This window comes from Onychostoma macrolepis, chromosome 25 (assembly GCF_012432095.1).
Source record: "Onychostoma macrolepis isolate SWU-2019 chromosome 25, ASM1243209v1, whole genome shotgun sequence".
In the NCBI taxonomy this organism is placed as follows: Eukaryota; Metazoa; Chordata; class Actinopteri; order Cypriniformes; family Cyprinidae; genus Onychostoma; species Onychostoma macrolepis.
The window spans coordinates 1,521,341-1,536,313 of NC_081179.1; the positions used below are offsets into that span (position 1 = coordinate 1,521,341).

A 14,973-nucleotide genomic window follows, 5' to 3' on the forward strand; every position below is an offset into this window, starting at 1 on the left:
CGCTCATGTCATGTTGACCTTGTAATTACAAGTTGTAAATCACAATTAATCACTGTCTTTAAACTCACTAGTCCAATCAATTTAAGGAGAATGACTCAACTACACCAAAGCCTAATCTTCACAGAAAGAACTAGTCCTGTGTTCATCTCAGAATTACCCTAATTATGAGTTTCCTGCTAATAAAAACCACTGATGTTACATGATGTAACCAACCAAAATGGAACAGTTAACAAGCACTACACATTACTAGTTACCACTAATACAGTGTTCGAGTAGAACAGAGGAGAATAACTCAACTAAACCCGAAGACTAATCAGCATTCATGTCAGAATTACAATAATTATGCATTTCCTGCTAGTAATACCACTCATGTCTTTGTTGAACTAGTAATTACAAGTTGGAATGCTACCAGTATTGGGGGTAACACAATACAAGTAGCGCAAGTTATGTAATCAGATTACTTTTTCAAGTAAAATTACAATTAAATATCGGAGTTACTTTTTCCAAATAAGTAACCCAAGTTACTTTGTTTTCCCATTTATTGACTGACAGCTCTCTTGCTTATTAATTTCATATTTGGTGTGACATCCGGGCCTACAGTTGCCAAAAATATAACTTTTGGGTTTTTTGTTATTATAAAGCAAACAGGCAAGCCCAGCCCAGGTGACAAAAAGCCATGCAAAAGTAACGTAGTGGATTACTTTCCATAACGCAATTAGTTACTTTTTCATGGAGTAACGCAATATTGCAATGAATTACTTTTAAAAGTAACTTTCCCCCACACTGAAAACTACCAAGAATGGAAGCAGCTTCACCAGTTACCAGTCCAGATCTTTAACCAGCACCAGTGTTGGGGAAAGTTACTTCATGCATTACAATTAAAGCAATTAGTTGCTTTTTTTTAATGGAGTAACGAATTTTGTACACTCTAAAAATAAAATGGTGAATAATAGCACTAAAAGTGGTTCACTGGCTTGTAATCAGGGGAACCACTTTAAGTGCTACATAGCACCTATATCTTTAAAGATGGTTCTATACAGCACCTTAACCACTCCAAAGAACCACTGAAGAACCATTACAGGATCTTTATCGGTGCTATATAGCACTTAAATTGATTTCCTTATGATTACGAGCCAAAGAACCACTTAGCAGTGCTATATAGCACCTCAACTACCACAAAGAACCGCTGAAGAACCAATTTTTTTGTGTGAATGGAATATTGCAATATTGTAATGTTGTAATAGATTACTTTTTAAAGTAACTTTCCCCCACACTGAAAACTACCAAGAATGGAAGCAGCTTCACCATGCAGTTACCAGTCCAGATCTTTAACCAGCACACTCTTATACTCACTAGTCCAGTGCAGAGGCTAAAGATGGCGTGGTGTTCCCTGCGATTGTTGACATGTCCTCTGAAGAAACAGTGGCGCAGATCTGCGGCGTCTCCGCGCTTCTCTTCCTCTCCCAGGTGAAGCACCGTGTAAGACGGAGCGATGAATCCAGAATCAGCTGTGAGGTTCAGGTGAAACGCCTGACCGAACGCCTCGAACCGGTAATGAGCCCTCGAACCTGAGACCTCCGCTTCAGCACTGCGCCTCCTTCTGCGGTAATGCAGCCGGTGTGGGAACGACTCTCCAAAATCATTTAAGCGCACCGGGGTGATGATCTCATACGCTGACAGCTGTCTGATGAAGCTCTCTGAAATCACATGAAGTGTTGGAGACGTTTCAGATATTTCAAATCAAATCAGATACAATATGTGACCCTGGAGCACAGAACCAGTCATAAGCAGCACAGGTATATTTGTAGCAATAGCCAACAATACATTGTATGGGTCAAAATTATCATTTTTTCTTTTATGCCAAAAATCATTAGGATATTAAGTAAAGATCATGTTCCATGAAGACATTTTGTACATTTCCCACTGTAAATATATCAAAACTTCAGCTGATGTTTTGGTGAGTCAGTTCTCCTCAGGTTCCTCACGCAGGTGCAGAGGAACCACAGGTGTAGAGAATCACATAAACTACCAACATCATCAACACAAAACCACAAACAAACACTGAAAAACCACATCTATTGATTTAGCATTTCAAACATACAAACTTCTCTCTGCCAGAAGTGTGTCCATGCATCTTTCTTATGATAAATTGCACTTGTTTTGAAACTTATCATCCAATGCAATGACGTGCAAAGTTTCTAGATACTTTTTCATAGTCAGTGTATATAAGCTAAACACCGTAGAGGTGCTCCATACAGTTTCCAACCTCAGTGTCATTTAAAGTGACAACATGCAGAATGCAAAGCACACACATTTACACAATATATAATTCATTTAAACATGACGCTATCTGTTTAGATGCAAAACAGACACACCGCTCTATAATGTCATAGAAACTAAAGCGTGTATATAAGCTAGTCGTTATGGTGCAGATGAGACTGACCGGTGTCTTATCCGGTTCGTGGTGTATTTTGTGCGTGTCTTACCTTGTTTGTGGTGGAGTTTGTACGTTTGCGCGGTGCGTAAAAGCGCGGAGAGGTGCCACACGAGACCCAGCAGCCGGAGCGCAGGACCCCGCATGATTCCCCGGCGCTCTGCCTCTCGCTCTCCGCCGCTCCTCTCTTCGGTTCTCCGGGGCTGGAGCGTCTCTACCGGCTCTCCTCCTTCAGCTGCAGCTCCTCCGATCCGCCGTCATGCCGTTAAAACACCCTCTCGGATCCGCTCATGTCGCGCACGGAGCCGCGGCTCTCTGTGCTCAATGTGTGCGCGCCGCACTGATCGGTGCCAACGGGCTTTTTTTCGCTCCTTGGCTCTCCATAGGACACCCCCCTAAACACACACACACACACACACACACACACACACACACACAGCAGAGGCTGAGGCTTTGGCACGCCCCCTACTCTAGTGTAGACTTCATTTCAATGAAGCACTACAAAACCGCTGACAGTGAGCTGTCATTAACACACACACAGTTCTATTACTTTTATACTGACCAGACGATATTTTTTTATCCCTTAACCCAACCTTAACCCCAAACCATTGTTGCACTTTCAGATAAACATCATTTACTATTTTTACTATTTTTTTCCCATCAATGTCAAAAATGTCAGGTTTTACCATCCTTGTGGGGACATTTGGTCCCCACAATGTAGCATAAACAAGTACACAGACACACACATTTGTTTTTGTGAATTGTAGGGACATCCCATAGGTGTAATGGTTTTTATACTGTACTTACTGTATGTGCTATTGTCCTACACCAACCCTACACCTAAACCTACCCCTTACAGGAGACAACAGGCATTTTTTACTTTCTCAAAAAAACTCATTCTGCATGATTTATAAGCTTGTTTCCTCATGGGGACCTAAAAAATGTCCCCACAAGGTCAAAATTTACTGCTATTACTATCTTTGTGGAGACATTTGGTCCCCATAATGTGAAAAATACCAGGTACACACACACACAAAATTAGGTGTTAAAGTTAATAGCTGCACTACTTTTCTTGTTAATAAATCGAATCAAAGTTCATCAAATGCACAAGTTAGCAAACAGATAAAAAGAGATAAAAATATACAATGAATAATAACATCAGTTATACTTAATACATTTTAAGAATCATATTTTGCAAGAAAATTATGTTTTTGCAGTAAATCTAGTTTTATTTAATATGTATAAATGCCTAAAGATGGATCTATGATGAATAGACAGAACGATAGATAGAACGATAGATATATGGATAGATGGATAAGATGAAAACATTTTAATTCATTGTTAATGAAGTAATTCTGTCAGAATGATTCATGTCAGTGCAGTAAAACACTGATGACTGTTTTATCTTTTTCCTGTGAACATAAAGTTGCAGTTAAAGGTTGTAAAGATTGCAGCTCCTTCATTCTTCTGAGCTGTAAAAGCAGTTTATGAGAGGAAAGAGTTATGAGATGATATGAGATGCATCCCAATGAGAAGTAAAAACATCATTTATTTTCTCAGGGAAACTGATTTTTAACAATACCTGATAAAATGTTAAAGACAGACGCGTTGTGAGCTCTGAGGTTGTTAATCAGTGGTCTACTCTTTTGTTGAAGCATCTGTTTGAAGTAATTCAATTAACTTTTTAAATAAATATTTTTAAATAAAATATTTTTCTAATAGAAATTTTTAAGTCTCGGTTTAAGCACTAAAAGCTACAAACCAAAGCAACCAGCCGAGGAGAAACACAACATTACAAACATTTGAAGCAGAAAACTACTTGAAAATGAGACAAAAAAGACAAATATAAGAGACTGTGAACTCAACGGCTTTAGTGAGGGAAAGAACTACAAACCCACGATGCACTGCAAATGACAATCAAATGAAAAAAATGGAGAAAAATAAAAAAAGATTTTTTAAACTTATATGCATATGTATACACACACACACACACACACACACACACACATACATATATATATATATACACACACACATACATACATGCACACATACACATACAAATGCACATCATTTGCAGAGCTTCACAAAAGTGGGCGGAGCTAAAAAATCTCAGTGCACTTTGCTCGCTGTGACTCCCTGATTGGCGGAATTTTCTGGACTGCATCATGGGAAATGTTTTTTTTTTTTTTTTTTTAACCACCAATTCCTCTATTAAAGTCAATTATTGTAAAAAAATAAAATAAATTGAATTAACGCAAACAGATGGGATCAACAAAAGCATATACGGTTGATTAACAATAAAGCTCATAACCAGTCTGTCTTTAATGGTTTATCAGTTATTGTTAAAAATAATTTTCCCAATGTAGAAAACGAATAGCGATTTTACTTACAGAACCGACTGCGCATTATAGCAGAATTATTGGTGAAAAACTACATTACCCATGATGCTGTACAGAAAATTCCGCTAATCAGAGAGTCATGCTGAGCAAAAGAGATCTTTGGCTCCTCCCACTCCCATGAAGCACTATGAATGATATTGGTCTCTAAATGCTACCAAAATACTTTAATATTTGTATATATATATATATATATATATATATATATATATGCCTATTTTGCAATAAACTTGTTTCTATAGACACAATCAACAATTTTAAATGAATGGTTTACATTTCACCTTACTTTTTAATTCAATGAAGTCATTTGCAGTGCTTCATGGGATTATAGTTCTTTCCCTCATTAAAGCCGTTTAGCTCATAGTCTTGTGTATTTAATGACTTTTTGCTTCAAATCAGTGTTTGCAATGCTGTGATTCTCCTCATAGCTGGTTGGTTGGTCCACGGCTTATATTTTTTAACATCTCTATGAGAAGAATGAATGGGAAAAAAACACCTGGAAGCAGCGCCACTGAAAAAGCGGCGTCTACAGAAGAAGCTGTCGCTGATCGTTACTGATTGCGACGGACTGGATCATGTCGGTGGATTTTATCTGATGTTCAGCGCTCATTGAAGTCTCTGATTGACTCACAATGGCTGCCGCTCACATGTTGTGGTACGCCGAAACACTCGCAAGCTTCCAACCCTCTCACTTGAACTTTGAACCCCCCGAGTGACCTGTGGGTGGCCCCCAGCAGGATCTTGGGAAACCGTTCAGGGTCCGTCAGGGTTCAAGTTAAAAACCCAAACTTCAATTCGGCCTGAAGTCTTGGTTACGTGGAGGAGCAATTGATGGAGGTCAAAGTCAACATGCACTCTTAAAAATAATCCTTCCCCTAAAGAACATTTCAATGAACAATTCTTAAAAGAACCATTTTTCTTAGTCTGTAGAACATTTTAATCATTTAAAGAAACTTTTTCCACTCTAAAGGAACTTGTAAGGTTCCATGGATGTTCAATGGAACATCGATGCCAATAAAAAAATTAAAAAAATTAAAAAATATATATTTTTAAGAGTGTGTGAGTGTTTCTTCTTCATAATTCTGAGAAACAAAAAGAGGGAAAATGTTAGGGAATGTTTATGCCCACAAGGAATCTGAAAAATTGCATTTGATAGCCAAAAAGATCATCTTACACATGCATTTACTGTCCAAATACACTGTGTATCAGTAACATTTTGAAGATGGATGGAATTGAGATTTATTGCATGAATTTGTTAAGGCAGCTTTGTTTAACAGCGTGCCAGAAGAACACAATCCCGCCAAGTGTTTCGTGCACATCTGTGTGTGTGTGTGTGTATTTTACTTTAAGATGACAGCAGCTATTGACTAGCTATCCTGTTTGGATTTATTCCTGATTACTGCATGCTTATTTGGATGTTATAGTTTTAAGTAATATTTTGAATAAGATTTTTTATTTTTTTTTATTTTCTGTTTTAATTTTAAAGTTTTATTAATTTTAGTTTTTATATGTCTGTATGTTTTTATAAATGTTTTATATATTTATTTATTACTTGTAGTTAAGTACATAAAATGTGAAATGTTGCCTTTGCAACTAGTTAAGATAAAAGTTATTTTGTGTGTGTGTGTATATATATATATATATATATATATATATATATATATATATATATATATATATATATATATATATATATATATATATATATATATATATATATCAAGAGATTAATAACATCCAATATAAGTTTTTATTTACAATATATGTGTGTGTACTGTGTATATTTATTATGTATATGTAAATGCACACACGTACAGTATATATATATTTAAACAACATATTTCTCTTAAATATATACATGCATGTGTGTGAAATATACACAGTACACACATATATTCAACAAAAATATTTTTTTGATGTGATTAATATTATATATATATATATATATATATATATATATATATATATATATATATATATATATATATATATATATATATATATATATATATATATATATATATATATATATATATATACATATATCAAGTGAGACACACGCACACAAACAAAATTGTATTAAAAAAAAGTTTTATTTTTTTTTTAGTTAACTATAATAAAACACACCTTAGTAACCGCTAGCACCACTCACACGCTCTTTAGAAAATAAACGATTGTAGTTTTTTTTTTTTCTGCTATTTGATCTTAAGACCTTTTTTCCTGTTCCAAGCCTCTCTGATCTCCTGAAACATAAGCATCTTCTTCAAGAGCTCTTCTGAGCTGAAACGCTTCAGCGCTGCTCAAAGTCACGGCTGGCTGGATGTTTAAAAGCTGTCTGCGCTCGTTTACATATGGAAGGCTTTGACCCTTAGCTCAATGGCACCAGTAAATATGCGTTGTTAACATTACTGACACACCTTCCTGCTTTTGTGTGCTCGATATTTACGCTTTTGTTAATGATTGACTCCACTAAACTCTTCGGACACTGATTGTGCAATGATGCAAGGCAGCTTTGCATGATTATGTATGATATTATTAACCACATAAAGAAAAATGTTACATTTTACAAACTGAATTTTGAATAAATATTGCATAAATTAAGAATTCATAAAATTCAGCAATTATAGTTTTTTTTTTCTGCTATTTGATCTTAAGACCTTTTTCCTGTTCCAAGCCTCTCTGATCTCCTGAAACATAAGCATCTTCTTCAAGAGCTCTTCTGAGCTGAAACGCTTCAGCGCTGCTCAAAGTCACGGCTGGCTGGATGTTTAAAAGCTGTCTGCGCTCGTTTACATATGGAAGGCTTTGACCCTTAGCTCAATGGCACCAGTAAATATGCGTTGTTAACATTACTGACACACCTTCCTGCTTTTGTGTGCTCGATATTTACGCTTTTGTTAATGATTGACTCCACTAAACTCTTCGGACACTGATTGTGCAATGATGCAAGGCAGCTTTGCATGATTATGTATGATATTATTAACCACATAAAGAAAAATGTTACATTTTACAAACTGAATTTTGAATAAATATTGCATAAATTAAGAATTCATAAAATTCAGCAATTATAGTTTTTTTTTTCTGCTATTTGATCTTAAGACCTTTTTCCTGTTCCAAGCCTCTCTGATCTCCTGAAACATAAGCATCTTCTTCAAGAGCTCTTCTGAGCTGAAACGCTTCAGCGCTGCTCAAAGTCACGGCTGGCTGGATGTTTAAAAGCTGTCTGCGCTCGTTTACATATGGAAGGCTTTGACCCTTAGCTCAATGGCACCAGTAAATATGCGTTGTTAACATTACTGACACACCTTCCTGCTTTTGTGTGCTCGATATTTACGCTTTTGTTAATGATTGACTCCACTAAACTCTTCGGACACTGATTGTGCAATGATGCAAGGCAGCTTTGCATGATTATGTATGATATTATTAACCACATAAAGAAAAATGTTACATTTTTACAAACTGAATTTTGAATAAATATTGCATAAATTAAGAATTCATAAAATTCAGCAATTATAGTTTTTTTTTTCTAACATTAAATTATATATAACAAAAATTAAACCATCATATAGGCCTATACATGCATCCTGAAATCTAGCATGTCTTCTTTATCAAGAACTATTTCATACAACATTTTGCAATTATGCTGCATGCTTAATGAACTTATTAATTAAGAGGATACATGAAATATTATTTGTACCATTAAAATGAATTCACAACTAGAGTTGTTTTAGTATCACTGAGATACTATTATAGTTTTTATTAATATTTTTAATTGAAATCAGGAATTCATTCAAATTCAGCAATTATGTTTTTTTTTTTTTTTGCTATCATTAAATTATTATTTAAATATTATAAAATATTAAACCATCATATAGGCTTATACATGTGCCCTGAAGTCTGGCATGTCTTCTCTATAAAGAACTATTTCATACAGCATTTACAGCTTTTAATTATTATGCATGCTTAATGATCTCATTAATTGAGAGAATACATGAAATGTTATTTGTACCATTAAAAATGAATTTACAGCTAGTGTTATTTTAGTATCACTGAGATACTATTATATTATAGTTTTTATTAATATTTTGATTTTTTTTCTAGATTTTATTTTTATTTTAGTTAAAGTTTTAGTAATTTTGTTGTGTCATTTTTATTAAATCTCTTTCCAAATTGAATTTTGAGTAAATATTAAAAAAATAATTTGTTAGTTTTTTTTATTTGTTTTTAAAGTAATAAAATGTTTAATCAGTTTTAGATATTTTAGTGCATCAATTTAAAATAAATGAAAATGAGAATTGTTGAAGTGGTCATTTTAATTTAATAAAATTATTATATTTTTGTTAAAGTTTATTTATTTATGAACTTTAAGGTTTTAGTTAACTACAAACCCTGTCAGAAGTGCACTACATTAGTACACAACACAAATAATCATATCTATCTATCTATCTATCTATCTAGTTGTCTATCTATCTACATAGGTATCAATATATTAAAATAATAATAATAAATAAATAAAAAGAATGGACCACTAGCAGTTTCTCAAAGAAAAGCAAGATTCCACCTATTTCACTGTAACTCCCTTAAAGTCCAGCGTAATTCAATTAGAAGTATCTGTAGTCTGTCTTTACTGCACTGCGATCACCTGCAGACCAGCATATGCATCTAATGTACATCAATAGAGACTTTACTACTGTACAGCGTAACCAAAGACTGGGAGCGCTTCCTCTGATTTACCACCCACTGTACTGACCCTTACCCATCCTCCTGACCGCTCCAGCGACTCCTGACGGGGGTCACAGGGTTTCAAGTCGCAGTTGTAAGAGTGATGTACACCTCAAGAAAAAGATCAGAGGGAAAAACGTTATCATGGGAAACTGATTTAGGTGTTACCAAGTTATTGTGCAGCTTTGCTTATGTGTTAAATGTACAATGCATGAGTCAAACACTCCAGAAAGACCTTCAAAAGTGTGGACATATAAAGACTCACAGTGTCTTGTTGACATTATGGTGCATCAATTCCAAGCTCAACATCAGGAACTCACTCACATAGCAATGCAATAGTGGACTGCGTTGCTACAACCTCCTGAACAACACGCTGATGGTCATTTATCACGGGTTTTCTTCTTGCAATTTTATTGGCTGTTGCTCATTGTCGCTATCTTGCTATAGTTGAAGACAATGCGCACTACTGAGCATCATTTTCATGACTAAATAGGCCAATAGTACATGAACAAGAACTACAAAATAGCATCAGCAGTTGTTTTTGTTGATTGAAATTAGAGCGCCAAACAGAATGGTCTGATTTTAGCTTTGTAAAACTTACATAAAACCAAAATAAGTCAATAATTTAAAATGGCATGTCATGCAATCGAGTAGTGCAATGAGTAAAACAATGATGCGACAGCAGTTACATTTTTAAATCAAATTATATCAGTGTAAATACTTGATTTTAAGATAAAGTAAAAACTACCAAAAGCAACCAACAGCAATTAATCAACAGCAACTGAATTGAGTAAAATGCTGTATGAATTATGAGTTTTAAATTCAGCAATTGTGTAAAAGTTTTAGCTATCTTTAAGTATTATAACATATTAAATCATAACATATACATGTCATGCAGTGCGGTGTCTTCTGTCAAGAATTATTTTATACAGCATTTTGCTAATCCTCCTAAAATTAATATTCACACTTAATCAGCTCATTGAGAGAATACATTAAAAATTATTTATAGCATTTAAAATCATGTTAAGACCGCTTAAAATCAACTAGTGAAGACAAAGAATCAAAAATACCAAAGAATTTATAAATGTATATATTCTAGCATTGTTAAAATATATAATATAATCATTTACACTGTATACCAATATTCATATGTATCTGTGTATATATTAGCTGTCACAAAACCCATCAAATTTCAGATTGTTTTTCTACAAACCCTATCGTTTACACCCAGAACACTTGGAGTACACAACATGACACCATTCTCTGATACTTTTGAATCTTGATGCTGGTCGCTATTCAATGGACGAGCATGAGCAGGACATTTCTTTAAATTTCTCCTTTTTTGTGGCTTAAAAAAGAAATATGATATGGCATTAGAACAACACAAGAGTAAGTAAATGATGACTTAATTTTTATTTTGGGGTGAACAATCCCTGTGTTCTTTCAGGCGATTGACATTCAAATGTCTTGCTGACTGTCTTCGTAGTTCCTTTGTGATTAACTTTTTCTTGCAGCTTGTAATCTTCACGTCGTGTTTGCATACTTCATAATATTTACACACAGATGACATTTTGTGAAATGATTCCAATGCAGTTTGTGTGCATGGGTGCACTTCTGGAACACAGATTGGCCAACATATAAGAAAAAAATATTCAGTTGCCAATTGCCTGGTTGATCTCTCATGTTCGCACATGAAAACAAGTAGGCTAGACTTCAAAAATGCTGTCGTAGTGTCTTCAACTACTAACATGCCTTAGAAAAGCATACTAGAAGTACATCACTGAAAAATGTTCTGCAACTATAAGTGCAAAACATTAAAAGGCAACAAGCTTCTGTCTCGAAGTGAGCGCCAAGCGTGCCACATCGGTTTTTACTGTTCTGGAAGGCAAGGCATTAGTAAACATGACCCGAGAGAGTTCTTGAGATTAAGCGTTTAGGATGAATTGGCTTTGGAGGCACTTCATTTAAAGTGAAAAATGCTGAACATCAGGGTCAAGTGAAAGATTTAGCTAAGTCAGACAGATACTGAACGGCCTCTCTGAGCTGAGCCAGCAGGAAAATCAATCACTACAGCCACTTTCCGAGGCCTAAATGGAATTATGTTACTCCGCACAGTTCATCTAGCTAATGAAATGAGTTCCTGACGTGGCTGTTTATAGGGAAAGTCACTGAGGCTTTCTCGAGCGCTCTATTCATCTGACAGTTCAACGCTATCTCACGACCAATTCAGACATATTTTACGAGGTGGGTAATTTGTACGAATTCGTACGATTTGTCTAAACCCTAGTGACGGGTAGGTTTGTGGGGGGTTAGGTGTAAGTCATTCGTACAAATTCATACGAATTGTGCAACTCGTAAAATACTTACGTTTTAGCAAAAATCGTATGAAGTTGTATGAGCGAGGTCGTACAAATTCGCCACCTCGTAAAATGTGAACGAATTGCCGTGAGATCGGGCTGGACAGTTTCAAGCGATGGGGTAATTTATGACTCTGTTCACAGCCCAGCCTCCAGACAGGTGTTCTCATGGTCTGAGATCAAGTGGTTCAGCCACCTGAAACCTGCGTTTTCTTCGGATTAAATCCCCCTTCGTTTTCCATCCCAACTCCGATTCTCCTTAGCGTAAGCCTCAAATTCCACGGCTCTTGGAATGCCGGAGCGACCTGTCAATTCTCTTCCTATCCTTTCAGAGGTGAGTTCCCAGGCTTAGCCCCGAAGACAGATTTGCGATGCTGTCAAAACAACTATCCTGAGATCTAAACTTCCCACCCCTGTGGTCTTACTCAATATGTGGGTTTAGAAAGATTTCTGAAAGTGGATTTGTTGACAGTACGGCCCTCTATCCTGATGGCCCTTCGAAACACACAAAACTTAAAGAGCGAAGAGAAGTATCAGTCAATTAATCTTGATGACCGTTCATTGGTCGTATTTACTCTCGTAGAGTGTGTTGAATAACCTAGATGTGGTTAAATGAAGACGATTGTTTGCTATTGCGTTGGTCCTAACAGGCAATGGCTTGTTGAAAGAGCCATGCGTCAGTTCTGTCAGGGACTTGCTGAATCTAATATTAAACTTTCTGTGAACTTCGCTTGAGTCGGTTTACAAGCTCTGGACACTTTGAAGAGGCCTAGGGCACTTGTACATGGCCACATAAAACTAGTGGAACAGTTTCACACAATTTAACCTCACTGGTCAATATAGCTGACCTGTGCCTCCCAGATCCCTGGAAACATTGGATTAGAGTAACTTTCCACCGAACTCATGGCAACCCAAGAGTGCACCATTGCCACATCGCCTTGTGCAATCTTTCCTTCTTTCAAAGGCAAACTAGCACCAAACGTGCACAAAGCATCTATGATATTGGTAGGGTTGAGTAAGTGTGCACAGCCCTGTTTCCATCTTTTCTTAATTCATGTCATTTTTTTCCATGTCTGCAGACAATTTGCACAGAACTTGAACTGGATAAAATAGCCCTATGAATAACGGTTTCCAATTTGGCAATCCTGTTTACTTTAACTTTTATAAAGTGGCTGGTGGTAGTACGGTGGTAGGATCATGCAATGGTAGAAATGTCAATAGTAGACCACTTTACCATGTATATTGGTGTAGATCAATAGATATTTCAATTTTTCAATGAATTTTACAGAATATATACAGTTTCCCAATCAGATACTAAACAATTCTACTCAAGTTCTGGATGGTTTTTTAAGTAAGGGATGTTAAGGGTTAACATGATGACAATGCATGATAAATCTTTTTTTTTTTAGCATCATTAGCAATAGGGGTGGGAGATATACTGGTAGACACAATTAACCGGTAGAAATTTGTCAACCGGTAGAGATTTTGGACTATCGCAGTTGCATGCTCATGTGATGTTGCTGTGCTACGTGGACACGAAAACCTTTCATTTGCACAAGTTTTTAAGCATTGCAGTTTTAAAGCAAGTGATTTTAAGCTGTTGAAACGCAATTAGCAGCATAAGAGATCTCATATCACTATTTGCGTGCACTGTCTGAGAGGCGCGCACGCACGTAAAGACGGTGCTCATAGAGAGCGAGAGTATTGAGTTATTTTTTCCACTTTATAGGCCTTGAACGGTTAAATACACACTTGTACGTATGAAAATGCCCATCTTTGCAAGTGTCCTCGTAAACACAGTAATTTAGATCTTAAGTGAAAGCAAACAGCTGAGAAAAAAACACATGCGTAAAAGTATATTGGACCTGGGTAGCTCTTAAAGTGACAGCAGTCTAATATTCCTGCTGCCTGTCATTCATGTTAATCAAACAAAAAAGAAATCTCTCACTGCTGTGTATATTATATATATATATATATATATATATATATATATATATATATATATATATATATATTTAATTTACACAGTGAACAATATGCAGTGTTTTTATACATTTGATTACTTTATACAATGTAGCATTTATTTATTTTTTATTTAGACTAGTATTAGTGAGTGAGTGAAGTGACGTGTGGTCAAGTATTCCCATACTCGGAATTTGTGAACGGAATTAACCCATCCAAGTGCACACCGTGAACACACACCCAGAGCAGTGGGCACCGAACCCCCGGGGAGCAGTTGGGGTTCGGTGCCTTGCTCAAGGGTCTCACCTCAGTCGTGGTATTGAGGGTGGAGAGAGCACTGGACATTCACTCCCCCAACCAACAATTCCTGCTGGACCTGAGACTCGAACCCGCCATGACTGTCCTCATTAGTTTTTTGTGATAGTGACTCTGGTGACAAGAATTATTAAATTTCTATGGTAAAAGTTTTGATATCATGAAGACCTTATTTAAAGTAAAAATAACTATATTTTTATGTATATTGTTACCATGACATAAAATGACTCATATCGTGATATAAGATTTTGGTCATATCGCCCACACCTAATAAGCAACTTAACCAACTACAGTGCAAACTCTCTAGGATATTTCAAGTGCCAACGGACATGTTTGACCAGAATGCATGTTATGGTTGCATAAGTATAAGTCATTTTCTCGCTGCTGTGCTTAACTTCTCATGACTTTCCATGTTAAGCACAATTTTGCATGTAAGAGCAATGTTAAAATGCTTACGTATACATGCGTGGATTCAATTAAAACTGGTAGCATGTGAAGGCAGGGCCACTGGGGCCCCGGACATACTGCAGGCGTCCTCACCCAGCAGGCTTCAGACTCTGACGTTGCAGTTGAATGCGTCTGTGCTCTCAGGTTTCAGTCTGGCCAGCAGCTGCAGTGTTCTCATACATTGGCCTTCAAACTCGCCCACTGCTTATCTAGAATCAGTTCCCCCAACTCACACAGTGACCCTCATGAAGTTAAACTGGCTTGAGATCAGTTATGAGGGGATACTATCAAACTAATCTATTTCAGGTGCATCTGAGGGTCTGTTAAGTGTGATGCT

The 14,973-nt window shown here is 36.2% G+C and overlaps 1 protein-coding gene across 1 annotated transcript in view; it reads right to left on the reverse strand.

Annotated features, from left to right (window-relative positions):
• Positions 1-10,379, reverse strand: part of LOC131534109 (A disintegrin and metalloproteinase with thrombospondin motifs 20) — a 125,289-nt gene extending 114,910 nt beyond the window's left edge. Inside the window, exons 1-3 of the mRNA XM_058766773.1 lie at positions 9,590-10,379; positions 2,487-2,829; positions 1,354-1,697 (exon numbers count right to left, since the gene is read on the reverse strand). Of these exons, the coding sequence (XP_058622756.1) occupies positions 1,354-1,697; positions 2,487-2,580 (438 nt within the window). The 5' untranslated portion in view covers positions 2,581-2,829; positions 9,590-10,379. The remainder of the gene's footprint in view (positions 1-1,353; positions 1,698-2,486; positions 2,830-9,589) is intronic.
• Positions 10,380-14,973: the final 4,594 nt, after the last annotated feature.